At 41.8% G+C, this 27,558-nt stretch overlaps 1 protein-coding gene across 4 annotated transcripts; it reads left to right on the top strand.

Moving 5' to 3' along the window:
- Positions 1–1,485: 1,485 nt before the first annotated feature.
- Positions 1,486–26,874, top strand: mgll (monoglyceride lipase). 4 transcript variants are annotated; one of them, XM_037266507.1, is made up of 8 exons: positions 1,486–1,637; positions 7,212–7,350; positions 15,241–15,347; positions 18,704–18,840; positions 21,879–21,989; positions 22,657–22,746; positions 23,973–24,188; positions 25,432–26,874. In XM_037266507.1, exons 2-8 carry the CDS (start codon positions 7,223–7,225, stop codon positions 25,561–25,563), a joined length of 921 nt encoding a protein of 306 aa, XP_037122402.1. In that variant the 5' UTR covers positions 1,486–1,637; positions 7,212–7,222; the 3' UTR covers positions 25,564–26,874. The 4 variants fall into 4 exon arrangements, with proteins under 4 accessions (XP_037122402.1, XP_037122376.1, XP_037122385.1 ...); XM_037266481.1 differs by lacking the exon at positions 1,486–1,637 and having other exon boundaries at positions 6,981–7,350; XM_037266490.1 differs by lacking the exons at positions 1,486–1,637; positions 7,212–7,350 and adding an exon at positions 14,764–15,018.
- Positions 26,875–27,558: the final 684 nt, after the last annotated feature.

The raw sequence follows: 27,558 nt of genomic DNA, 5'->3' as shown, positions 1-27,558 counted from the left end.
CTGTACCTGTGATACAGCCAAACAGACACAGGGAAAATATGCTTTCTGACAATACCGTGCCACGAAGAAACGAGGGAGACACTTGGGGAAGCAGGACAACTGATTCAGGGGGACCCACACTTGGCACTGCCAATGGGAATGCCGCCATGCCAGAATCTAAAAACCTGGTCCAAAGGGCAATGTTGTTTAAGGCCTCAACAGTCACGTGCACTAACTGTGGACATCGTGCCTCTTTCATTGAATACAGAAAAGACATGATAATGGAATGTCAAACATGGATTCCTAGGCCACTGAATTGTGGGAATACTGCTGCACCGCCACTGAAAACGTTTGCCATGCACAAAAGGCTAATGGGTTCAGTGGAGACTGACACATTTAAGCAACTTAAGCACACTCCTCGCAATTTGTAATCGCGTTGTATTTTCATAAAAAGAGCCCACAATCACTCCGCCTTACTGCCAATCCTCTATTCTAATAAGTATTTTTTTGACTTGATATAGAGAATAATTTATTTTTCATTCATTCTTAAAATATATTTTTGTACACTGTTGCTATGCAAACAGCACCTTTTACACAATGTGTAGTAATTGTTTATTTTTATACCTACATGTTCAAATTATATGAACGTTTTAAATACTTTGTTATTAAAGCACAATTATTTATTAAAATTTGTTCTTGGCTGAAATTGCTTGTGTGCATGTGTTGGATGGACGGACGGATGAATGGATTTTATGTGCATGCATATCAACAGGGCAAGCCATTTTGCCACAACTGCTAAAAGTCAATACCTTCTCATAACTGTAGGGGGAGCTTGAGAGGAGAAACAACATTGCAGCTTTCCAAAACTGTAGGTAGGTAGGCTCAATATAACCCCTTCCTTGACTTTCTGAGAAACTTTATTGACAGTTGACACCCTAGTGATGGTGTTAATGTCTTTATATGTTTCTGTTTTGTGGCGTTAAGTTTTACTCAGTTGTTGGGACTTGTTTGCACTGCATACATCCCAGAATAAACATACAGGACATCAGAGAGCTATGGAACAAGTTTCTAGTTTATGTTATACACCAAAAAGAAAAACTGACCCTTGACTGATTGCACTTTTATTGCCCTTTGTAAGACTACAGTATACGGTATATGCATTCTATTTTGGGGGGAACAATGCAATATTAAGGTGTCTCCGTTCAAGCATACATCACAGCAATTAATTGTTACTGTGTACATGACAATTTTGCAAATGCTTATTTTTTTTACAACAATTTTCAACAATTACTGTAGATAGGATGCAGTGCCGTCCATTAGCTGTCGGGTGATTTAGGTTAACACAAACTAACGAAAAGGAAACAAAGAATATAAAAGACAAGAATAAAGAAAAAGACCCTTGAACTAAAAGTTCCAAGGTACTTATGGTCAAAATGTCCTACTTGAGTTTAAAAAAAAAAAGAGAGACTTTTGTGATCGCGCGCGGTGCGCGCGCGCGCGAGTACTTTTGGTTGCTTCTTTGGTAGTCTTTACTGTGCTCGAGTGCAGAGAGAGAGAGAGAGAGAGGAGCATCGGGAAGCAGTGGGACCACAGAGGCAACCGGGGCAAGAGACGTTCCGAAAATAAGCTTCCACTTCATCGCAAACGTTCCGCTGCAGGTCGGTTCTGTATTTTGTCATGTCCATGTTTTCATTCAACTTGGCTCCACGTTGCATTTGGAGTGCTTGATTGTTATGGGCTCTCAGTTTTTTCATGCCTTTTATGTTCAATAAGGGTATACAAGTTGGGAAGAATGGATGATGAAAAACGATGTCATAAAGGCGTAAAAAAAAAAAAAAAACTGTCCAACGTCATTGTGCACTTGTGCCGCAATTGTTGTGAGTGCGCGTCCTTGCGTTGTAGATTCAAGCAGCTTGCCATGTCTTGCACGGCGTGGAGGTACGTACGAGCGTTTGCAAAAACGACAACAAACAAGCGTGCATGGAATGTGCACCATTCTGCGTTTTTATGCAGCGTGCATAATGACGTAAACCGTACTGAATCTTGATTTTTGTATACGCAAGAAAGGAAAGCTTAGTTGCCGTTATTCAGTGGAAGACGCGTTTTGCTGTTGATGCTGCACACTAATAGTTCAGGTATGAGGAAATATTAATGCACCTGCTTGCATATAGTGTCGCGCCACTTAAAATGAAATCCGATCATGTTCTGGGTTGGAATAGCTTTACACCGAGCTATTTTTAACTACCACGCTGACCGCCTCATTGTTGTGTACAGCACAGTGAATTGTGCCCTATTGAGGTATTCACTGGATGTGAATGGAGCAGCATTGAAGGGAAAACCAAACAGACACACTTAACTGGCAGCTCTGATTGTCAAAATGAATAAATCTCTGAACATTTCCATGTATTATAGTGTTTGCTAATGTTTATGGGCTGCATATTCCCTCAAATAGTTACTTTAAAAGACCCTCTCAAATCGTGGTGTCAAACGCAAGACCTGCGGGCATTTGTCATTTTATGTGCACTTTGGATTTTTTTTATTGGAACATTTACATCAGTTACACACAATTAAAAAGATTGTCACCATTTTTCCCTTAATTTTTGTTCAAAAAGTTATCCAGCCATCAAATAATTATGGCAGGTAAGTCACGGACGAGACAGCAACCAAGTGTGGCACGGACTTTTATTGACAAGAGGGAGAAGGGAACTGAAGAGTTGGCACTTTGGGGTGCGGTGCAGCAGGGAGAGGCAAAGACGTCACGGACAAGCAACAAGTCGGGGCAGGCGGTGTTCGGGCGTAGTCGTGACAGCAAACAAGTATGGCAACTGGAAACAAGCACAAAAGCAGGAATATGGGGAGCATAACTGAGCGAACTGACAATGTGCTGGCGGGGGCGGTGCCCTTATATTGGGAACTGGTTGAGCGGGTAATGAGTTCCACTTAACTGAGGAGGGCTGTAAACAATGATTGACAGGGAAAGTTTTGGGTGAGTGGCAGATGGCACGAGCACGTGACAGAACCTCGCCTCCTGACATCCCCAAACCAACCCCAACACGAACCCCATCTGAAAAGTCCGTCTCCCAAGCGCCGTCATCGAACAGAACCACAGAATGTCTCGTCCTCATACGCGGTTTCGGGAGGCGCCGAGTCATGTTCTGGAACAGGATCGGGAGCGGACGCAGGTCCGGTGGCAGGAACTGAAGCGGGCACAGGAACTAAATGGGACCGTCTCCAACGACCCCTCCAATTGACGGCTGGTCAGGGTACACGGCATAAACAGCTGGGATGATAGCATATTGCGGAGCTGATGTTAGGAGCCATCGAGGAGGTGGGACCGGGGGCTTCAGCCATCTAAGAGACCGGGCCTGAGTCTGCAGCCTTCAGGGCGACAAAGCAGGGATCTTACTAGAGTGGGAAGGTAAGCAAACTGAGCCCATACGGATTTTCACCTGGCTGGGTCCGGGCTGGGCTTTAGCTGAGCAGGACGCCACTCGATGGCCCTCCACCCCCACAGTACAGGCACAGGTCGTACTGAAAACGACGCTGGCGTTCCACAGGAGTGAGGGAAGCGCGCCCCAACTCCGTGGGGTTAGGCCAGCTTGACTGGGTGGGAAGAGCATTTGAGAAGTGCTGGCTGGCCGAGAAAGAGTGCCGGTCACGGGCGGACGGCAAGTGGGGTTGAGCGTCTGGCCAGGGTTGCTAATGAGACCCGAGGCGTCGAGCAGGCAGCACGCCTGCGGAGAGAGGGGAGAGGCTTCTTCTCCGTCTCGCTCCTTCGCCGGTCTACGCATCCCATCAGGTCCATGGCGTCCTCAACAATACGGGGAAGGTCATAGGAGACCATCTCAGTTGGAGGTCGAAGGCGATACGGTAGTTGGAGATGAACGCTCGAGCTTGTTCTGAGTCTTCGTCGAAGGGTTCGGGGTTGCCAACCTTGGGCTCTGGAACGTCCAGCGCTGAGATCAGGGCTGCTGATGGCCGGGTGTCGGGTTCAGCAGGGGGTCGTGCTAACTGGGTGGAAGCAGATAGAGTAAGGTTCTTGAGGGCATTGAGACCCTGTACTAGCTCCTAATGTTGCTGCTGCTGAAGCTTCTGATTTTGCTGCAGGACGATCTGGGTTAACGTTGCCATTTCCTCGGATATCCGGTTGATGTCCCACTCTGAGTCCAACAGACGGTCCAGGGTATAGAGTCCGTTCGCTGGTCGCCTTGTTCGTCAGTTCGTGCTGTCACGGAGAACCTTACGAGACAGAACAACCAAGTGGGGCGTGGTCTTTTATTGGCAAGAGGGAGAGGGGAAGTGGAGAGTTGGTACTTTGTGGGTGTGGTGGAGCAAGAAGGCGAGGCGAAGACGTGGTCAGGGACGAGCAATGGGTCAGGGCAGGTGGCATTCGGGCTTCAGTCGTTGGAGTGATGGCAAGCAAGGTCGGCAACCGGAAACAATAAGTGCAAAAGCAGGAACGGAGAGAACACGGGCAGCATAACTGGACAAACTGACAATGTGCTGGCAGGAGCGGTGCGCTTATATTGGGAACCGTTGAGCAGGTAATGAGTCCTAATCAACTGGGCATAGCTGTAAACGATGAATGAGGGAAAGTTCTGGCTGGGTGGCAGATGGCACGTGATGGTGCAATTACATTGTATGTGACGGCTCTAAGATAGAGGGCACTATTGCGCCAATAGTGCGCCACCCTACCGCCCATTTGAGTCACAAAAACAATAAAAATAAAATATGAGTAAAAAAAACCTTCAAAATCTACATATAGTGTTTTAGATAAGTAAGATAGTCTACAGTTATTGACGAGTAAAAAATGAATTTATCTCAGGCGTGTCAAACAATGACGTACTTACAGCTTAGGGTCATTCCTCAGCCTCGTTATTTAAATATTTTTTTCTTTGAAATGCCTTTCTTAATTTGAGTGTCATATAATAATTTCACACACTCAACGTAAGTCATACGGCACTTCATAATAACCGTCGGTTGTAAGAAAGTGCTGTGCATAAGTGATAAAACAGAATGTAGTATCTCTACGAATAGCATTCTTCCAGTGGCATTCAAATAGCTTCTCTTGTGCTCTTTGAATGGAGTCGAAGCAATAAATATAATACATTGCTGTTTATTATAGCGCAATGACTCACATGATTTAAATTGTTACTGTTGTACTTGTCTGCATCCTTCACTTACCCCCACTTACCCCAAAGAAGGCAAACTAATGATGTTGCACTTCCTTAAAATAAAACTTTGTACTTGCTGGTTTCATTTTAAAATTCCTTTTGTTTTCATTTTTGTCAAATCAAGCAATGACTCGGTTTCAAAACGCAAACCAAACTGCAGGACTATTTTTTATGAAATCACTGCTATCCAGCTCAATTGATTGATTGAATATTTATTGATCCCGAGGGGTGGGGAAATTCAGGCCCCAGCAGTATCCATACCACAGAGTGGGTACACAAAAGACACACAGATGGCATAAGCGCAACTCAACTGCTGCCACACAACGGCGCCACAAAGAAAGTCAGAAAGTGCTCAAGATAAAAGCCATCAAAGCAAATCAAAGCTAAAAGACAAAGGAAAAAAAAGTAACAGCGGCCAACCAGCACCCCACAATACAAGAGAACACCCCAAAACACACAAAATAGCCTCCACGGGGTCCATAGACAGGTGTAAGGGCAGTCCAGTTCAACGGCGCCCAATGGACCGTGGTCGTGAATCGGTGAAAACATCACAAAGCAGGCAAACGTGTGAGCAGCATCCTGGGCACCCAGTCGGGGCACGTGCAGATGCTCACCACGGGGCTAGCATGGCGAAAGTCGTTGGTTCCGACGAGCGCGAGGGAGCGGACTCCCCACAGGGGTTGCGGCTGCAAGGCCAAGGCGAGGGACCCAGTCATCACTGGCCGGATAAGCAGGAAGCCGTCGTAGAGTTACGCCGGTCTCGACCGATGAACCCGGTCCCAGGAAGAAAAAAAAAATACCCGATACGAAGAGATACCGAGGTGCGGTAGAAGGCACCAGCATCGCCGAATGGACAAAAGAACAGAAAGAAAAAGGAGAAAAGAAGGAAATAAAGAGGAAAAGAGAGAACACTGCTGCGAGGCAGCCACTCACGGCGCCATACCAAGAAGAATGAAGGCATTCCTAATAGAGATGTGTTGCTTTATTAAAAACAAGTTTTTGTGATTTCACTGATATATCCAGCTCAATGAAGGCATCCTAATAGAGATGTGCCCCTTTATTAAAACAAGTTTAGCAACTCTACACCATCCAAATGAAGAAATCATCACCTTTGTCAAGCTAGACCCTTTTCCATTTGAGAAAAAGGGTAATTACTTGTAATAAATCAGCTCATTGTTTTCTCCTACAAATATGAACACGCTTGTGCCAATTTGAGATTAGTTGCTGAACAAAATGACAGCAATTCGCTGTCTCTTTGGCAACTTGATCATGTGCAACAATAGGATTCATCTGTATGCTTTTTTTTTATGCCTAAACAGTTAAGCTGTGCAGCACGGGAGTTTAATACATAAACCCCAATTCCAATGACGTTGGGAAGTTGCGTAAAATGTAAATAAAAACACAATACAATGATTTGCAAATCCTTTTAAATTTGCATTCAATTGAGTACACAGTGAAGACAGTAGGAACTATTTTTTTTTTAATACTTTTACTTATATTTCAAATTCTAATCAGCAGTTATTATTGTTTAAAGTATATTTGCACACAATTCTTTTAATGCCATGATATTTCTCTGGGCAGTCTCATTTGGAAAGATAGACATGCCAGAAAAGATGACAATATTAGGTACACCTCCAGAATCCCCCCAAATTGTCTTTTATTCGGTAACCAATAATGCAATATAAAACAGACATGACATGAGATACGTAATGTATCGGAGTTATTTATACACGGCGTATTGCATACATGTATGACACCTGCATCTCTTGCATTCGGGGAGTATACGCGCATATGGTCTTCTGACGTAACGGCACCATGCAGCCGCGGCTGTGTGCATGTGCGTGTGCGAGTGTGGGATTAGATCAAGGGAAACGTCGTGCCTCCATTCCCAGTGAACACAATAGTCCTTTTTATTAGTGGCCGTCAGGGAAAACGTATACGAACATCCGTGGGCAATGAACGCCGCGACCGCCGCGACCTGCCTGCTCGCGGCCGGCTTCGGTTGCTTCCTGTACGGCCGCGATATCTTACTGTGGCCGTTCCGTGTCAATCTGACAGAGCCATCCTCCATGCCCGAGCCGGGGGCTGCTCCCAGGCGGAGTCCGCAGGGAGTTCCGTACACCGACCTAGAGCACATCGTCAACGCCGATGGACTGCACCTGTTCTGCCGCTACTGGGAACCGGTCGGCCCGCCAAGGTCAGTTCGGTGCGGGGGTATGGAAGGGGGCGTGGGGGTGAGTGGAGAAGCGGATCTCGCGTTTGTCACTGTCGCTGTAGTTAAAGATCACGATTAATATTTTTCGTTTTTAATTTCAGTAGTTAAATGTGATACAATTGGCCATTTTGGGCATCTTTCCTTCATGCATATCAGGCTGTGGCAGAAAAAGTAACAGATGTGAAATTGCATGCAGCGTGACAGCAAGGAAAATGTAACAGAATGTGCAGGACCACAAAACATCTGGAGTCAAGAAAACCTTTTCACAGATAATATCTAAATAATTAGTTTACTGCAAATACTGAGCCGTGGACATAATATCAACCCATAATAACCCAGGGTCATTGATTAGGCTGTTTATTAAAAAATATTAAAAAAATAAAATTGAAAAAAATGATAAAATGACTGATGAATTGGCATATTTGTTGACGCTGAATCTTTCTGACGCTTTGAAAATAATAAGGCCTTCTTCACCTATCATCCAGTGTCCACCATGTCAAAGACTGCCGATTTTAAAGGGAATGAGAACAGCAGTTTCATTGGCTGTGAAGCATGTTGTCTGTGTTCACGCCCACAACTGCGCAAAGTGCCTCTTTATAACTGCGCCAAACTGCGTGCGAACATACGTAACCTTGGTGTTTCTTTCCCCCTCACACAATTTGATCACACTACAAGCCAGACTTGTGCTGGGCACAAATATAGAGCCCATGAGGTCAAACAGAACCTCCATAGAACACAGTGGAAGATAGCCTTCCTCCAAAAAGGAAGGCTACAGGAAGTAGCTGAAACATGTAAAGCAAGTAAAATCTTCCCTGTCTAACTAAAAGAACTGTTTAAATGGTTGCCAGCCAGTCGCAGCAATACCCACATGTATACTGTCGCTGAGTGGGAATCGATCCCACGCTACTTGCACACATGTTAAACAAGTGTACCCCAACACCAGCATTGACCTAGTTAATAAAACATATGTACACAGAGTACAGTTAAATGACAAGGGCATGTCAATGTATGACAGGAAGGCCATTGGTAAATAAACAATGGGGTAGTTTAAAAAGAAAGCACCTATTTTGTTCTGAAGCAGTGCAGACAGTGTGTTTGGTCAAATATTGACATGAATGGCATGTCATTGGTCCTTGAGGATAGTGGTAGCAAACAGCAAAGGGAAGAAGGAAATACGTCCTCAGTTTTCATCAATAGATAGATACTTTATTGATCCCGAGGGGAAATTAACAGTTTCCAGCAGTATCCATATCCCAGAGAGGGTAATGAAATATAAAATATGAGTGCAATGAATGTGTTATGCAACAGACACACTACAACCTGTTTAAAGTGCATCACATACATTTTTTGTTATTCGCCTAATCCTAGTCTTTTACAAATGATTTGAATGAAATTTAGTGATCATGATGAGTGAAATGCAATTCTCTTGGATGTTATGTTTTCCGTATTATTTTCAAAATGTTCAAAAACTGTATCTAAACAAGATTTACCTTCTTGAGTCACCTGATAAGCAAGACCATTTGTTTCTCTCTCTCTCTCTCTCTCTCTCTCTCTCTCTCTCTCTCTCTCTCTCTCTCTCTCTCTCTCTCTCTCTCGTTCTCTCTCTCGCTCTCTCATATATAAAACAAAACACCATAGACTGGTTGAATGAGATGGGGTCAAAGGTCAGCTGCTTCTCAAAGGCCCCTTTCACTAGAACTAGGAAGTGGGTGAAAGGTTTTGGGCTGGAGGGGAGGGGCCTCAACAATGATTGACAGACCATCAAACAGATGTCCAACTGAGGCTTTGAACCCACATGGAGTGCAATCATCACGTCATATGTACACGTCGGGGTCATGGCGCCTCAACTGCTTCGTAACTGACACTGAGGCTGTGTAAATGGGTCACTGCTTATACACATTTGTAGACTGATGCCGTCTGGCTTGACTTCCTTCCCTGTTTTGAGTTTGTGTTCCCTGCTGTTAGTGTTACACTTGGACACAGGGCACACAAATACAATTAAAAAAAAAAGAGACCTAAATTGACCTTTTGTGTGTAAAGCAGAGGCCATGAATAATGCAGGAAGCGAATGCAAAATTACGAGGTCTGCCTTAAGAGTAAGAGTTCAAATACATTTTTTTACAACAATGTGGAGTTTATTACTGTTACAGATCACCCTACTAGTTTTGAATTCATGCACATAATAGATGTTTTCTTTATTTATGTTCTTAGTCAACTAATATTGTTGGTTTTCCAGCCTTTTGATTGTCGAAAACTTACCTGAGGGATTGTTTTCATTTCTACCAAGAGTTTCTTTTCCAAACCTGTTGTATGTGGACAGTGGACATAGAAATCCTTTTCCCTACAGAACTGCATGGAGCCTATCCCAGCTGACTTTGAGAAAGAGGTGCTGTAAAACCTGGACTGGTCGCCAGTCAAAACTGAAAGCACATATCTGTGCTGTCGGCTGGAAGTAATGAAGTTAGTTTAGAAATTGTTGACTGTCAGAAAAACAACTCAGAGGTCTAGCCAGACATAAATTGTGTAGTTGTATGTGTGTTCCTTTTGTTTACTAATTTAATTGAATAATTGTGTTCAGATTCATACGATCTTAGCTGTCATAGAAATGCAAGAAGAAGTAAATTACAAAATTGTTGTGATGCTGGTTTCGTGCCACTTTGAATGTTAATCCCCTCCGCGGTGTATATTCTCACTTTTACCTCCTCTCACTTTTAATGTTCACAAAAATTCCTGTTCATCCTTTTTGTCAGTAGCTGAAATTCTTTTGTGAGTATGTTGGCATTCCACGACATCATCTGTTCAATTAGTTCCAAATCACCTTTGATGGTCGCCAAACTAATGTGTTTTAATGCCACGAGATGGTTAGTGTGATGTAGAGCCAAATGGATTGTCATAATCGAATTCATCAGACCTCAGTTGCATTCGACTCTAAAGGCTCCACGGTAATGGCAATAAGCATTGTCTATGTTTATCTTGTCACGCTTACTTTCATTCAATGTGATTTATCATCTGGGTGCCTTTGATCGGTTACATAATATTCTCTTTTAGAGTGCATTTTGTGCTTGGTTGATAAAAGTTTGTGAAAGCCTAGAATCATCTTCTGGCAGCTAGACTAGCACATGAAAGGGATTAGGCTGTACTTGGAGTAGCTTTACATACAAGAGAATGCAACGGATTTTCTTTCTCTCTTTCTCTTTCTCTCTCATCTTTCTCTTTCTTTCTTTCTTTCTTTCTTTCTTTCTTTCTTTCTTTCTTTCTTTCTTTCTTCTATCTGTCTGTCTGTCTGTTTCTCTTTCTCTTTCTTTTTCTTTTCCTCTCTTTTGCTCCGTTTCTTTACTTTCTCTTTTTCTCTGGCTTGCTCTCCCTCTGTGTGTTTTCACAAGGCTTTTTATAGACTTAGGGTTTGTTTTTCTGTAAACTTAAACATTGTGGGAGACTAGTGACTCAACAATCCCCATGAAAGACAGTAATGGAGAAATATGAAGTCTCTTAGGAATTTGACTTTATTTTCAGTAAACGATCCATTGTTGTAATTAGTGTGAAGGCAGTGTCCGAGTTTGAGAAGTTACTCCTATATGTAAGCCAAGGAAGAGGAAAGGTCTTGCCATACATTCAAAATACTGTTTATAGTTTTATGTCAATTATAGTTTAGTGGCAAACACAACTGACTGCCTTTGTGGATTGATTCCTCCTCTTATTTCTGAAGTTGTGCTTGTACAATGGTCGACAGTCTCTAATGTATCCTGTGATCGACTAGTGACCAATCAAGAGTTTAGTCAGCCCCTATATCCACCAGCATCCCTGTGACCCTGGATAGGGCAAGATGTAAAAATGACTACCGTATTTTCCGCCCTAAAAGGCGCACCGGGTTATAAGGCGCACCTTCAATGAACGGCCCATTTTAAAACTTTGTCCATATATAAGGCGCACCGGCTTATAAGGCGCATAAAATAGAAGCTATACTGCATCAAACTGAGGTTGACTAGGGTTGCGGTATGCATCCACTAGCCAATAACCAACGAGCCCTCTGTAAACAATCGCGTTTCTCAAACGATCTCCTATAAAATGATCAGAACTGACTAAAGTTCGATCTAACGCATTGGTACTACTTACCTATGTTTCCCTTCCATATCGATCCGTAGATTTACTCGAAACATTAACAGAGCAGCCTATTTTGACATGAAATAGCCTGGTACGTATAGCAGCTATCGCAATAGCATTAGCCATCCGCAAAGTCTCACGAGCCTCAGCGAAGTGTAAACAATCGCGTTTCTCAAACGATCTCCTATAAAATGATCGGAACTGACTAAAGTTCGATCCAACGCATTGGTACTACTTACCTATGTTTCCCTTCCATATCGATCCGTAGATTTACTCGAAACATTAACAGAGCAGCCTATTTTGACATGAAATAGCCTGGTACGTATAGCAGCTATCGCAATAGCATTAGCCATCCGCAAAGTCTCACGAGCCTCACCTCGCAATCTCCCATGAGCCTCAGCAAAGTGTAAACAATCGCGTTTCTCAAACGATCTCCTATAAAATGATCGGAACTGACTAAAGTTCGATCCAACGCATTGGTACTACTTACCTATGTTTCCCTTCCATATCGATCCGTAGATTTACTCGAAACATTAACAGAGCAGCCTATTTTGGCATGAAATAGCCTGGTACGTATAGCAGCTATCGCAATAGCATTAGCCATCCGCAAAGTCTCACGAGCCTCACCTCGCAATCTCCCATGAGCCTCAGCAAAGTGTAAACAATCGCGTTTCTCAAACGATCTCCTATAAAATGATCGGAACTGACTAAAGTTCGATCCAACGCATTGGTACTACTTACCTATGTTTCCCTTCCATATCGATCCGTAGATTTACTCGAAACATTAACAGAGCAGCCTATTTTGGCATGAAATAGCCTGGTACGTATAGCAGCTATCGCAATAGCATTAGCCATCCGCAAAGTCTCACGAGCCTCACCTCGCAATCTCCCATGAGCCTCAGCAAAGTGTAAACAATCGCGTTTCTCAAACGATCTCCTATAAAATGATCGGAACTGACTAAAGTTCGATCTAACGCATTGGTACTACTTACCTATGTTTCCCTTCCATATCGATCCGTAGATTTACTCGAAACATTAACAGAGCAGCCTATTTTGACATGAAATAGCCTGGTACGTATAGCAGCTATCGCAATAGCATTAGCCATCCGCAAAGTCTCACGAGCCTCACCTCGCAATCTCCCATGAGCCTCAGCAAAGTGTAAACAATCGCGTTTCTCAAACGATCTCCTATAAAATGATCGGAACTGACTAAAGTTCGATCCAACGCATTGGTACTACTTACCTATGTTTCCCTTCCATATCGATCCGTAGATTTACTCGAAACATTAACAGAGCAGCCTATTTTGACATGAAATAGCCTGGTACGTATTGCAGCTATCGCAATAGCATTAGCCATCCGCAAAGTCTCACGAGCCTCACCTCGCAATCTCCCATGAGCCTCAGCAAAGTGTAAACAATCGCGTTTCTCAAACGATCTCCTATAAAATGATCGGAACTGACTAAAGTTCGATCTAACGCATTGGTACTACTTACCTATGTTTCCCTTCCATATCGATCCGTAGATTTACTCGAAACATTAACAGAGCAGCCTATTTTGACAGGAAATAGCCTCGCGGGTACAACAGCTATTCGGTGACGCCCCCTGACTACAGTTGCCGTAATGCTGGGAAGCGATGCGACCTTGTAATTTATTAGTCGTACTAAAACGTACTGAAACATTTTGGCAGAGCACTGTGTACAACCAGTATGGATCAACAAATTCATCAGTTGATCCATATATAAGGCGCACTGGCCTATAAGGCGCACTGTCGGCTTTTGAGAAAATTTTAGGTTTTTAGGTGCGCCTTTTAGGGCGGAAAATACGGTATATACATGTTTCTGTCAATGTCACTTTTATTCCACTTCCTTCATGTTAATTTACCGTCATTTTATTTACCGTCATTGAAAAACCAACCTCTTTAAACAGAATGTACCAAATGTCTCATGTGTCATTATGGTCAGTATTGTCTGTTTTGTAGTCTGTACTGTGTTCGTCTTTACAGTAAAACCAGATTAGCTCCATTAATCTCCAACTGCCCCCTCAGTGTGTGAGTTCAAATCTGTTATGCCAAACAAAGGCTGCTATTCACTCCTACTGTAATATGGAGACACTGTACGCACACACACGCACACACACAAACTTGAATGCACATGCTTGTTCGCTCTGTGCCAAATTGAGCAGTGGAAGTCTTGTGAGGCAAGACAGAGCAGCAGTGAGTGAAGTTAGTGATTTGTTAACAAGGCTTGATGATGAACAGCAACCATTTGCTTATTGGTGTCACTGAAAGCATTTCGAATAATCATTACTGATTGACACTCCACATGGCTTTTCAGCACTTACTTTTTGTTTTTGAGACAACACCGGGGTGTTTCACAGTTTTCTATAAGATGTTTGTCATGCACTGATGGTAGAGGTAACGCCTCACAAATCATATTATATTTTAGAGTATATAATAAGAATAATTGCTTGCATACTTAATTGCTGTGTAAACTGTCAGTTTTGTGGGGAGTAAAGAGACATATTTGCATTAGTCTCCTTGTCTCATCATTCATTGCATATCCACTAATGGTGATCCCAAAGTGAGTGGTAATGTTATATGTCAGTGCTAGCATGTACACCACAGCCGTCAAGTTTCTCGACTTAACAAAGCACTTCACATATAACAATGGGACAACCACAAATACAGAGAAAAGAGTAAATCGAAACACAAATGAATATATAGTAGCAGAACAATCACAGTCGAAAGTCACTCAAAAGCCAAATAATTAATATGGGTCTTCAAACAAGTTTTAAAAATAGACAAGGGGGGGGGGGGTGCCTATCATTTAAGGGGAGGTCATTGAAAAGGCTCGATTCTCTCTGAGGCTACGCTTAGTCCTTCAAAGAGCGTCTGGTCTGCAGACCTGAGGTACCTGACAAGTGCGTAGGGGTGGAGGAGCCCAGAGAGGTAAGCTGGGGTGAGGCCATTTAACCTTTTGAAAACAAATCGAAGTATCTTAAAATGCAGTCTAAAATCCCGAGCAGGGTGACATTGTGCAGCTTGCACCAGGGTTTATTGATGGGAAAAGGGTGGTGGAGGACAGGATGAGGGGAACAAACACAGGCAGGAGAACATGGCAACGAACGGGCAGCAGAAACGGGTGGGAACCAAACATGGGGAAAGCCCAGACAGAGTGAGCAGGGTAAACAGGATAAACAGGACGATCCAACAGTGATACACGGACAAGGCATAAATACAAGGCGGGTAACAAAGGGTGAGTGACAGTGATTACGGTTACAGGTAGGACACAGGCGGGGAGGGGCGAGAGCAGACAGAGATGCAAACGGGCACCATGACAACGAAACGCGAAATGTGACACATGGGGCTAGCAGGAGGAAGGCGTGGAGAAGCTCTACGGAGACGTGAAAAATGGCGATTGGCGCACCCGAGGAGCAGAGACGTGATATGGGAGCCAGTGCAGGGAGGCCCTAATTGGGGTTATGTGGTCTCTCTTACGAGCTCCAGCTAGGAGGCAAGCGGCATCATATCTAACTTGCTCCTTTCTGTGGTGGGTGAGCTTGGGTCTATACCATCTGAATTTGGCCTGAAGGCAGGGGTGCTGTTGATTCTCACTCACGATAGCACCTATGGCCAAGGTAGTCGTCAGTCAATCCAACATTCACGATTTTAAAGTGTGGGAGGAAGCAGGAGGACCTGATAAAAACCCACACAAGGATGGGCAAAACGTAAACTCCCTTTTTTGTTTATCACTTTTTATGTTCCTTCCCAGGGCGCTGGTGTTCATCGCCCATGGGGCCGGGGAGCATTGTGGGCCGTACAATGAGATTGCACAGAGACTGAAAGAGTTGTCCCTGCTGGTCTTTGCGCATGATCACGGTAAGACACCATTCTTGCACATGTTCACACCTACTGTAATAACTAGCTCAAACGCACTGGGACATGTACAGGCATTCCTAGAAAATAGCTCCTCCCTCTTTGCAAGACTGCATCACTTTTTTTCGTTTATCCTTTGCACAAACTTTGCATACCGTATTTATTCTAATTATCGCCCATATTCTAATAATCACCTAGTGTGTGTTAGCGATGACATAAATAAAAAACATTGATACCTCTAATTATCGCCCATGCTGCTAAAAATTCCCCCCGAAACTTACGTTTTTCTCCGCGACCGCATGCCGACGTCATTGCGCAAGTTTAAACATGACTGATTTGACAGCACGTCGAATGTCCCTTTTAAATTGTTTTTCTCCATAAACTATATATTTGCAGAGTATTTCAATACCTCCCCGACTATCAGCATAGTCATCATAGTTCCGGATTGACACGTTTTCTGATTGGGCCAAGGAAAACAAAACCACGCGAATCTTTCCTGGAAATATTTGAGTTCAGACGGAAAGGAAGGAAAGGAAAATATACAGATTATTGCCCATTTCAGTGCCCCTTGGCGATCGGACAAAAAGTGTTCTCTATTAATCGCCCACCCCCCTGTTGGACATAAACCTTCTCTAATTATCGCCCTGGGCGATAATTTGAATAAATACGGTAAGTCTTTTTATGTAATCCTCTTCACAAACAAATGTCAATGAAAACCTAACTTCATTGTAAATGAATGACAGGCTTAAGATTTGCATTTGGAAGGACAGGCAGAACTTCCACTAGACGGTTTCCACTGCCTGTTGATGTAAATTATGATAAGATTATCATCATTTGACGATAAATACTTTTTATCATGCTTTTGTTTGGTGATGTGCTGTGAGATTTTTCTACTGTTAAATACAGTGTGTACCTTTGGCTAAAGAAGAAGCTGATATGAATCATCACTAATGTCATGCGAACTGTATACTTCTTTATTCGTGAAATTTGCCCTCTGCTTTTAATCCGTCACAGTAGTGAAGACCGCCAACAGACAGTTTGTGGCGTATATGGTAGCACGACGTGACTCAACTAACGCTTGAGTAGCAGTTCCGGGTATTTGCATCATGCTTAAGGACGCCACAACCAGTCTGTGGGATGTTGAGAGGAGATAGCAGAGAGCGGTTTCCATCCGTCAACCACTTGGTTATGGGCCCTGCAAGCTTTCACTGTGCCACTCTGATAAAGGCTGTGAAATCCTGTCTTGCAGTGACGGAATATTTTCCATAGCCTGCTGAATGTCACCCTTTCTTGTTATTCTTGCAAAGTATCTTGGTGGTCGTTATCATGCAAGCATGCATAAAAGCTACCATATTATACCTCAGTCAGCGAACGTTCATTTACACATTCTTAGGATAATGTTAAAAATATTACATAGATTTGCATAATTTTCACCAATGAATCATGGTGGGGAGAAAAATATGAATTACATTATATGTCAAGCAAAACCGGACTTAATAGCAAAAGAAAAACTACTTTTACAGAGAAATGTAGCAAAATAGCAGGAACCAGGTCAGACTGGGCAGAACAAATCACCATTGCATTACTTCACCCCAGATGCCAAATTGCTGCATGCAAAGAGTCCAATATATATGTTAATTAAAAAAAAAAAACGAACAATTGAATTTTGTCAGTAATGTTTGGAACAGCTGGGAAATGACTATTGATTGGTAAGTATCGATGTTAGTGCTGAAAGCTTCCATGTCAAGCGAATTATTCAGTAACACACATTAAAACGGCACAAGATGAAGGAGGTCTCACATGCACGTGAAGGGAATTCATAAGGGGCGTCACTGGAGTTACTGGATCAATGGTTGCCATGGCAACCTACAGCACCTCCCATCTTCTGCTGCATTTGGATCTGCTTCTTGTGCATACGCTCATATGAATGAGTTGACCAACAATTATTTCAAGTGAAATTTATTCCATCAGAGACATGGAAACAACTGAATGGTATCAAGAAAAAATGAGGAGAAATTGAGGGATAGCGATCTTCCATTAGATTTATGACCATTATATTCTAATTATCAATATTTGTACTGTGCCCCGCTTTCTGCCGGATGACTGCTGGGATAGGCTCCAGCACGCCTGTAACCCCCGTGGAGACAAGCGGGATAGAAAATAGATGGAAGGATGGATGGAATATTTGACCTGGGAAAAAAAACTGTTTAAAAATATCTTTACTATTTCAATCAAAATAACCATTACACCATTCACCATTACACCTAGGAGCTCAAGACGAGTTCTAGCCATAACCATAGCAGACCCGGAATATGCGGATGACATCTGCCTAATGTCTGACCGGATGGAGCAAGCACAGGAACTTTTCTGAGGAGAGTAGAGAGGGAGTGTACCCTGGATGCCCCTGGTTTGAATGCTAGGAAAACTGAGGTTATCACCTTCGATATCTCCCCGGACCATCCACCACTGGTAACAATAGGGGGAAGCATTCTGAAGGAAGTGGGAGACCTTCAGTACCTGGGCTCATGGATAAACTCCACAGAACTTGACCTAAAAGTGAGGCAATAGCATGGCAAATCTCTAAATGGCATGGCAAGTGTGCGGAAATCCAAACTTCCCCGAAATATCAAGCTCCGTTTTTTTGAGGAGACAGTGGAATCCGTTCTCCTATATGCAGAAATCTCTGGATGGGTGCTACTCCAAAATGCTGCGTGTAGTACTAAACACCAGCTGGAGCGAACACCTTACCAACGTACACATCTGTATGGAGGGCTACAGAGGCTGAGTAATAAAATAGCAGTCAGGAGAATGAGGCTAGCTGGTCACTGCACAGGCACAGAGAACTCCTGGCCAGTAAACTGGTGCTGTGGGAGCCAAAACACGGGCATCGATCAAGAGGGCGTCCCACACCAACATATGTAGACAGACTGAAGAGAGATGTGGGCGCGGAAACTGCTGACGAGCTTGCGGGATGCATGGAGGATCGGTGAAGCGGAGACTCCGATGGATGGCCCGTCTGAGGGCGACTAAATGATGATGATGAAAATGCATTCAATGAAAGGCTTTCCTACTAAGGAAGGCCATATTCCTAATAAATGCCCAGTGGACTCTACGGTTGAGTAAATAAATACCCTTGTCAATATATTAAATACCGTAGGTTTCCCTTCTCCAGCTATGTTGTCATTTTCTTTCATTTTTAACTTGATTTTCTTTTTCGTATCTAATAAACCTGTTGCAATTAGTGATCAACCGGTCTGGGGAGGGGCTCGAACCTTGTCCTTTTTTTTTTTTTTTTTTCCTTCTCGATTATATCTGTTTCGTTGCTTATTGCAATTCTAACATTTGTCTTACCTCCACAGTTGGGCATGGTCAAAGTGAAGGCGACAGAATGAACATAAAGGACTTTCAGGTGTACATCCGAGACTCACTGCAGCACATTGACCTGATGAAGTCTCGCCACCCCGGCCTACCTGTCTTCATTGTGGGCCATTCAATGGTAGGAGGCATGCGGACAATAGTTTTCGAAATAGGCAGAACACAGTGTGAATGAGTCTATTCTGGAAAAAGATTTCTTGCATTTTGTCTTTTATGCTATTAATTATTACTGTTTATTTCATTGTTTGTTGCATTCAATAGCACAAACGGGTGTTTTTGCAGTAGAAGAGCTCTGCAAGATGCAATGAGTACAAGGAACAATATGTCAATATTTGCTAGTTAAATCACTCACTCAACCTTGTTTTTATTAATTGGTTTTAGTAGTTTGTCGTAAATAATGTAGTCAGAAGAAAACAAGCCACACAAAGCTGCGTTTGAGTGCGATATATTTTTGTGTCAACGCTGTATAGTCAATGCTTATTTAAAACAGATGCAATTAAATGATGTAAAATCTTCCAACATTGTAGGTGAGCACAACTGTAGCTGGGTTTTTAAGTTATAGCTCATTTCATTCTATTTGGAAACTGACCACAAACACATGACCAAATGTGCTGCTCCACATGATCTCATGTTTCAGTTCTGTAACATGAGATCACCTACAAATAAAAGAAGTGAGGCGATGGGCATTTACCAAAAAATGAACTTTTTGAAGTTGCATCGTGGTAGACATCAGTCCTGGATATCACCACTCAGTTAACAACAATAACACATGCTCATTGGATCAAGTTGTCCACAATAACATTAATAATCAGAATAAATGGAATGTGGGTTTTAATGCAGATGTCCATTTACTTTACTTCCCTTCTATTCTTTTGAAATCAAACTCGCCTAGTGTTTAACAGTCTTATCAATTTTATAGTTGCTGTGTTTTCAGAAGCCTCATGTTACAGCGTCCTGTATCCTGTTGCTATTAGATTTGGCTGCTGCTGGTCTGTTTGTATAAATTTCTTTTCATCAGCGGCCAGATGACGCACAAAGGAGGGGAAAATCAACAACCACCTGTGGATTAGACAGAATGTTTGCAGATAGGATGGAATTCTTTCGGGATCACGTGGTGTCACCACATCTGACTCTTAATCTACTCTTGTTTCAGCATGGTCTGGTTACATCTCAGAAGGCTGTCATTTAAAGCAATACTGCTTAACATTTACAGGACATAATTAGCAATTTTACTGTGCTGTGTATGATTTTAGTGATACATAGGGTGTCCCCCGCCTACTGCCCGATGACTGCAGGGATAGGCTCCAGCACGCCCGCGACCCTCGTGGGGATAAAGCGGTACAGAAAATGGATGGATGGATGTAGTATCGTTGTACAAATAGCTTGTCCAAGGTAGGCAGAGACAAATCACAGGGAACGTTATCAGACAGGCCTGTGATGAGATAGCGAAGGAACTGAGTAACAGGAAGTTTTAAACAGCATTCTTTTTATTTGTCTTTTGATCAAAAAGGTCCCTCATAAGTGAACCCTCACCGGACAGACACAAAAAAAGATTTGTTACGACGCGTATTCTGGTAGAGCATCCGTGTTCTTACTACCCCAGAGTCTAATTTTCAATTTTCTACACGGCCTATTACTGATTGTGTGTTGGGTTCACTCTTGACTTTGTGTTACGTAGATGGAAGGATTTGAAAGTAAAATACGGACATGAAAGTAAACCACGATGATTTGTATGCAAGTAGACCTGTGAGTGTTTGTTTCTTATGTCTACAGAAAGTGAGATTCTCTGGTGGGAACTACTTAGTGGCTCTTTTCAGCAAGTAAGCCAGTCCACTGGCCAAAGCCTGTTGAATATTCACACAAGTGACAAGGAATGCTCACATAAACAAAGTTGGAGCCAATTAGTCTCCAGACAAACAGGACGGATTCACTTGCACACAAAGTCTTGTGTTGATATGTGCATGGGTGTTTGTGTGTGTTGTTTGATGGTATTACGCCTGTATATAATATTTGCTTTTGGGTGGAGAAACCACATTAGTGTCAAATGCCAAAGGAGGCTTATGGTTGTAACACAACTGTCATAACTCTATAGCTCAGCGTTGGTGGGAAGGTGTGGCCTTGCTGTGCCTTCAGGCTATCCCTTTACATTGATCCAATTGTCCATAGAGCAACATTACAAAAAAAAAAAACAAGAAGGAAGTTCACACCCACCCAAACAAAAGCTTGATTGTTTTATAGTCTTGTTGGCCTCTGAGTAGTTTTCCCAGAGCTCTTTTCATCAGAACCTCTAACCTACTTTGCTTCCCACTCTGACAAGAAGCCAGACAGTCCTGCCTGACTGTCTGTCACAGACTAGTGGAAGCTCTCAGCATCTCTCCCTCATTGAATCAAAGTCTTTGTTCCATTTTCAACTCCTTGTGCTCAAAGCTATACTCTCCGATTACGTGGGGAGTACTCGTTTCAAGTTGGTTTATACAAGTTGTTTAACACACCTCGTAAATGTGCTACGTTAAAATTTTGACCGATTGATTTGACCCAACTGTTGGTTGTTTTGTGCAAAACAACAAAGGAATCTGGGGCGGTCTATTTTTTAACACGCACACACACAAATCAATCGATTGATTGATACTTGAATAGATCGATACTTTATTGATGCCTAGGGGAAATTCAGTTGCCAACAGTATGAATGAATAATTGAATACATGAATAAACATAAATACATAAATAGACAATATAAACATCGGACAAGACAAAAACGACAAACAAAAGAGAGGAAAATAGATCCGCAGTCGATGCAAAACCCAGCAGGGTGTATGTAATGCTTTGAAACTGTTGCAGAATAGATTAGTTAGGCTACACCCTTAAAATGGCCTGACCCAAGCAGTTTGGAAGAACAGGCTGTAGCTGAACAAAGATGTAAATAATATACCATTTTAAAATTTCAAAATTAAGAATATATTTCAGCCTAATCAAGGGCAAAACTGACTAGCTCTTATCTCAGTTGCATTCTGTCATTTTGTGGCGTTGACATAATTAGACCTGCAATTTAATGAGGACCACCTCTGTAATCTAATGATATCTAGTACAACTGCTTAATCAAACAGCCCTAGCCTGACTGTCACTGTCTTCCTAAATAAATTATCTATTCGCTCCATGCAGGGCGGCGCGATATCCATCCTCACAGCCTGCGAGAGACCTACTGATTTTACCGGAGTGGTTCTAATTGGTCCCATGATCCAGATGAACCCAGATTCAGCCACACCATTCAAGGTAAGTCTTATCCGTGCTATTTTTCTATTAGTCGCCGATCTTTTTCCTTTATTGTAATTCTGGTTGCGTTTCATTAAGGTGTATCCTTTAATTAACATACATTTCAGGCATTTTTCTTCAGCAAAAAAAAAAAAGATCCTGTCTGACACGATCCACTGGTCAAACATAAGCAAATGTTTTCTTTACAGGTCTCCGCCAAGTCCCACGTTTTAATATAAACAGAACCATGCATTGCGACAATGTCACTGAATGATTGCCTGACAAGATGACAGAAGTAGCCTAATTCTGAAGCGTTACAACCTCTCAATAGGAAGCAATTTCCAAACAATTACACTTAATCAAGTAGAGCAAGACCACAACTTTCTTTTTCTAGCAGTATCCGCTATGTTGAATCTGTTACTTTTTTAATATATGGCAAATCTGTTTCTTAGTGTGTTTTTATTTGATTTTTTTTAAAGTAGGCATATCTGTTGTTCCTGGTGCTATCAAGCTACTTTTGATATTCTGCTATTTGGGCAGATGGTAATAGCACCAACCAGTTCAACTCAGGTTATATAACATGTTCTTCCGGTCAGTATGCTGTCCTCATTAACTGACATGGATCTGATTGTGTTGTATTGAAAATGCGGGTTTGTTGTTTGTGTCTTTGTTTATTCACCGTCTGCAGGTTTTCCTGGCCAAGGTTTTGAACCACATGCTGCCAAACTTTACTCTCGGCTCTATTGATTCCAAATTGGTCTCACGGGACGAGAAGCAGGTGAACAATAGAATTTAAAAGGTCTCTTGGGGGAAAAACACGTGCAAGCTTGCATGTCTGTAGTAGTTGTGTTTGTGTGTGGTGTGCATGTTTGCATGTGTGTGAAATACACGTTACTATATTTTATCTTGCGATTATTTCCATTTAGTTTCCATTTTACCTGTATAACAGTAACACCGTAATGTTTCCATGGTTTTCATGTATCTTAACTCACTTTATTCATCTTATTTATTTATTTATTTATTTAATTCTTTTAGTAGTAGTAGTAGCAGCAGTAGTAGTAGCTGTCCAATAAATGCCAACAGCTTGGAATTCAATAATATTTCAAGTGTCTTTGTAGCTTTTTCACATATTTATACCCTTTTCATGTAATTTGTCATTGACATTGTACCCGGTATTTAGCATAAATTATGGCCCCATCTAGATTTCATAAGGGAGTAAAAATTGGTTAATCAACCAAATGTAGGTCTTCATTCACTGAGCTAGTGAACCTTTGACTTCACACTCATGCATTATTAACAGTAGTGGAACATGGGCCTCATAGGAGCTTCTGTGCTGCTGTATATGGCAAGCTAAGTCTTTGTGACTGAACCCTTTTTAATTTAAAATGAAATGAGTTTGTTTTTCAGATGTAATTCTAAATTGGAAGATTATGGTGCGCTTGTAATCTAAAAGTACTTACTTTTTATCTTGGTCTGACAAAATGCGCGGTACAAAGATTAGAGCTATTTGACACACGGTAGATAAAACATTGAAGGAAGCAAAACATTAAATTGTACTTAATTCTACATTCATCACTCCTTACAACTAACAATCATGTGTGAAAAGGAAAGTTACCTATAAAGAGGAGCAAAAATCACATTAACCAGATAAAATATAAAAAATAAAAATGGATATTGTACAAATTTATATTTTGTATTGTTAGGTGCAATTGTCCTTTTTAATTTAAGTTAACAGCTGGCACCGATCACAATAAAATGATGATGAAACGAATGCAGTTGGCATTTCTGTTGCAATTTGATGAATAACACTAGGGAACAATTCTTCACAATTCTGCTGAATTAGATTTATACTGAACTAAAATTGGCATGCTGATTCCAAAATCAACAGTTTTTTGTTTTTTTAGACTTCAAAGTGTTTTTGTTTCATGCAGAAATAGTTCATCATGATGTCTGTAGCGGTTCATTGGAAATGTAAGTACTAATAGCATGGGTCTCTCTTTCTAGGTGCAGGCATACGAAGCTGATGAGTTGAACTTCCACGGAGGGATGCGTGTGTCATTTGGCATGCAGCTAATGGGGGCGGCGGCTCGCATTGAACGGGAGATCTTGTCCATCAAGTGGCCCTTCCTGCTCCTTCACGGTGACGCTGACAAGCTTTGCGACATTCAAGGTTCTAAAATTATGTTCGACAAGGCTCCCAGCGCCGACAAGAAATTGAAGGTGGGATCAGTGTGTGCTTGTTTTCTATTGGACGACATTGTGTTTTTGTTGTTGTTCTAAAATTCAGAAGTGCATAACTATAATAATAATAATAATTCATTAAATTTGTATAGCGCTTTTCAAACACCCAAAGACGCTTAACTGAATGGAAAGAAAAAGAAGTCATGAATCAAATGCTATTTTAAGCTTTCCATAGTGATATAATGATAGTATAATATTGACTTTGGCACAATGGTGATCTACATTCTTGAGAAACATAAGTTTTGTTGGAAGCTATTTTTCTAACCCAGAAGTAAGACGTCTGGTTCACCAAAACCAAAAAATCAAAACACAAAATCCACTGCACTCCCACAAGTCTCGGACATATATAGACTAACAATGCTGCTTACTTGCCGTCAAGAGGAGTGAAGCCATCCGCCAAACTTCTTATGTTGCCAATCTCTAAGCCTGCCTAATGTAAATACATTGATTTCTTTGCGGCATTCTCACGTTATTTTCTGTCTCTACAGCAAAAGAAAATTGCCATATATGGCATATAGTTATTATACCAGTAAGTCTAGGAAAAGTGCTATATGCACATTTCATTGATGCTAATTTAATTTGATGGTATGCGCATGCGTAGATCAATCGCCCGTTGTACTCCGTTTTCCATTTACCAATATCATCAAATTAGAGTTTACATTTTTTTCAATGTTTTTATTGGGCAAAAGTCCAATTAAAACCACATCCGTTTTGAATATTCTCAAACTGAAAAATGTTTCAGAAGATTTGAACCACTGTAAAAACAACAAAAGCATTAAGTTACGTTTTACTTCTCTTATGATGCTCTTCTTTCCACGTCTTTGCTGAGGCTGTTTCTTCTTTTAGATGTGTTGCAAAAGTGATAGTAGTTTTGTTGTACTTTTGAGGCCTATATTTCTCTTACATTGGCTTTGATGCCAAAAAGGCTTTTGCAGTATGGAGGTTCCGCTACATTTGACCTTTTTTGAAATTTCAATTCATATTTCTCGATTGATGTCATATTAATCTGAAAAAATGTATTGTGTATTCATTTTAGCAACATTTTAAATTAATTTGATAGAAAAGTTACACTTTGTCTGTGTAAACTGACAAGTCTCTAATCGGCAACCAATAGCCCACATTTCTAGGACTATTCTTGATGTATAGGGGCAGTATGTCAGACATTGGGAATGATGATTCTGAAAGGCAAATCAAGGTTCTCGCCTGTATTGTTTCTCGGCAGGTATACGAGGGAGCCTACCACGCCCTTCACCACGAGCTGCCTGAGGTGTCGGAGTCCGTGCTAAAGGAGGTGACTGGCTGGATCATAGAGCGCCTTCCCAGCATCACATTGCCATCACCTCAAGGCTCATAGACATAGGGAACATGTAGAGAGGCCAGTCAAAGCTCCAAGGAAACCACCTTCTTTAAAATACACTGTATAGTACATAGCACCATGGTTTAGCCCAAACCATACTGGTTAAGTTCAAGTTGCAGTATGCTCAGGTTTGTAGTGCAATAATGACAATTCTTTGTTTGTGCATATAATGCCAGTTGAACTCCTCAGCCCTCCCCAAATGAATGTTTTATAAATGACACACAAACCTTTATGGAAGTTACAAATGCTCACTTCTGCATTTCCTAGTCCAAATTAGTTTGATGCAAATATAACAAAGCAATTTCCATTAGCTTGTTCATTAGCGTACGGGCAAAATGTGAAAACAGTTTGTGCACACCTGAACGTCTAGGCAGGGCATTAATAGCCTTTACTTGGTTTCTCAGTGATTCGTGCATGAATCGCAATGGTATGATTTAGGTATATTCGAATCTATCAAATTAAGCATTGATGGAGGTAAAGTAATTGTAGATCAGGGGTGTCAAACTCCTTTTTGTTGTGGGCCACAGCGTACTTAAGGTTTCCCTCGTGGGGCCATTAATGACTTAAATAGAAATGGATGGCCCCTCATACTATCACATACACAACAGAATCCAGTGATAAAAAGTGAAACCATGTAGATGGTCCTCCAGCAGACCACGTTACCGTGGACAATAGTTGGTTCACACGTAAATTATAGTTTGGCTCCAGCTGTATTGGTTCAATGAATGTAGGCTACAACATAAAGGACATACTAAACTCCACAATAGGATAACAATTTTTAATAATTTCATGGTTGAGAAGGTTTGTTTTTACTGCTAAGAATCTACTTAACATATATTTATGACTAATACAGATTGCAATGTCATATTTGTATGTTGTAATTGGGGATATCACTGCAAAACTGAGAGGAATGAGATTAATTTCTGTGCGGTGGTGCCATCTGAGCCTTTAATCTTAATCTTTCCCTTGGTTTGTATTGCTGTGGTGACCAGTAGTGTTTATCCATTCTATTAGCATGGACCTTTTTGCCAGTGCAGCCTCACCCTTGCTGCCTCTAGTGGATCGTTCATGCCACTGCTAATGGTCAGTGTCCTGCATTGAATTGGTCATGCAAAAGTCAAATTACTGCTGACCTCAACTCGATTCCTTTTGAAAAGTGTGATAGATGAGCCTCTTGATGAAATAAGATTTTTATTATGCCACCCTATTTATGGATTTTATGAAAACCTCAACTGCCTTCCCGACTGCAGTTAGAACACATAAAGCACATGCATTATAGTACTACATGGACTTGGCACAAGAGACACATTTCAAAGACATGAAGGTGTTTTGCATTGCTAACTTATCACGCTGTCTGTCTGCTGACACGAGTGCATGTTACTGTGCAACATTAGCATATTATCAGTGCTGGGGCTGTGGGTGATTGAGTGGAAGAAGAGGAGAGAGAACGATGTGCTAGTCGTAACCATGGCAGCACCTTTTATACGCGTGGGGGGGGGGGGGGGGGGGGGGGGTTGCGCGTGCGTGTGTGTGTCCTGTTAATTGTGCAGCATGTGAGACAGAGGATGCTGCGCTTTTAGGGCCTGCTTTGTCCAACTGATGTTTGGAGGAGTTTCTTTAGTGTGAGCGTTGACAAATGAGAAGGGATAGTTAGCATTATTAGTACACAGTGTGTAATGAGAACAATTTACAGTGAATCCAAAACAGCCTGTGTCTGCTGAAATCCACATCTTATTTCCCAGACTTAAAATATCCAGACAGTATATATTTCCTCCTAAATATCTGCATTATCCACAGAATATAATGTGTTGTTAGAGTTCATAATGTCACTAACTGGCCCAGCAACGTAGACAATAAATGTCGTCATTGAAAGGCAGAATTTATTAGCTAGATATTGGGCCCAGCAACATAGAAAATTCCTATTGGTCACTTGTTGCTAAGAAGAATTCGCGGGGCACAAGCTAACTATCTTGCTTGCTCAGAATGTCAAAC

The sequence above is a fragment of the Syngnathus acus genome, chromosome 2 (assembly GCF_901709675.1).
Source record: "Syngnathus acus chromosome 2, fSynAcu1.2, whole genome shotgun sequence".
NCBI classification, from domain to species: domain Eukaryota; kingdom Metazoa; phylum Chordata; class Actinopteri; order Syngnathiformes; family Syngnathidae; genus Syngnathus; species Syngnathus acus.
Note: the sequence above shows the minus strand (reverse complement) of the source record. Positions and strands in the feature narration are given on the sequence as shown.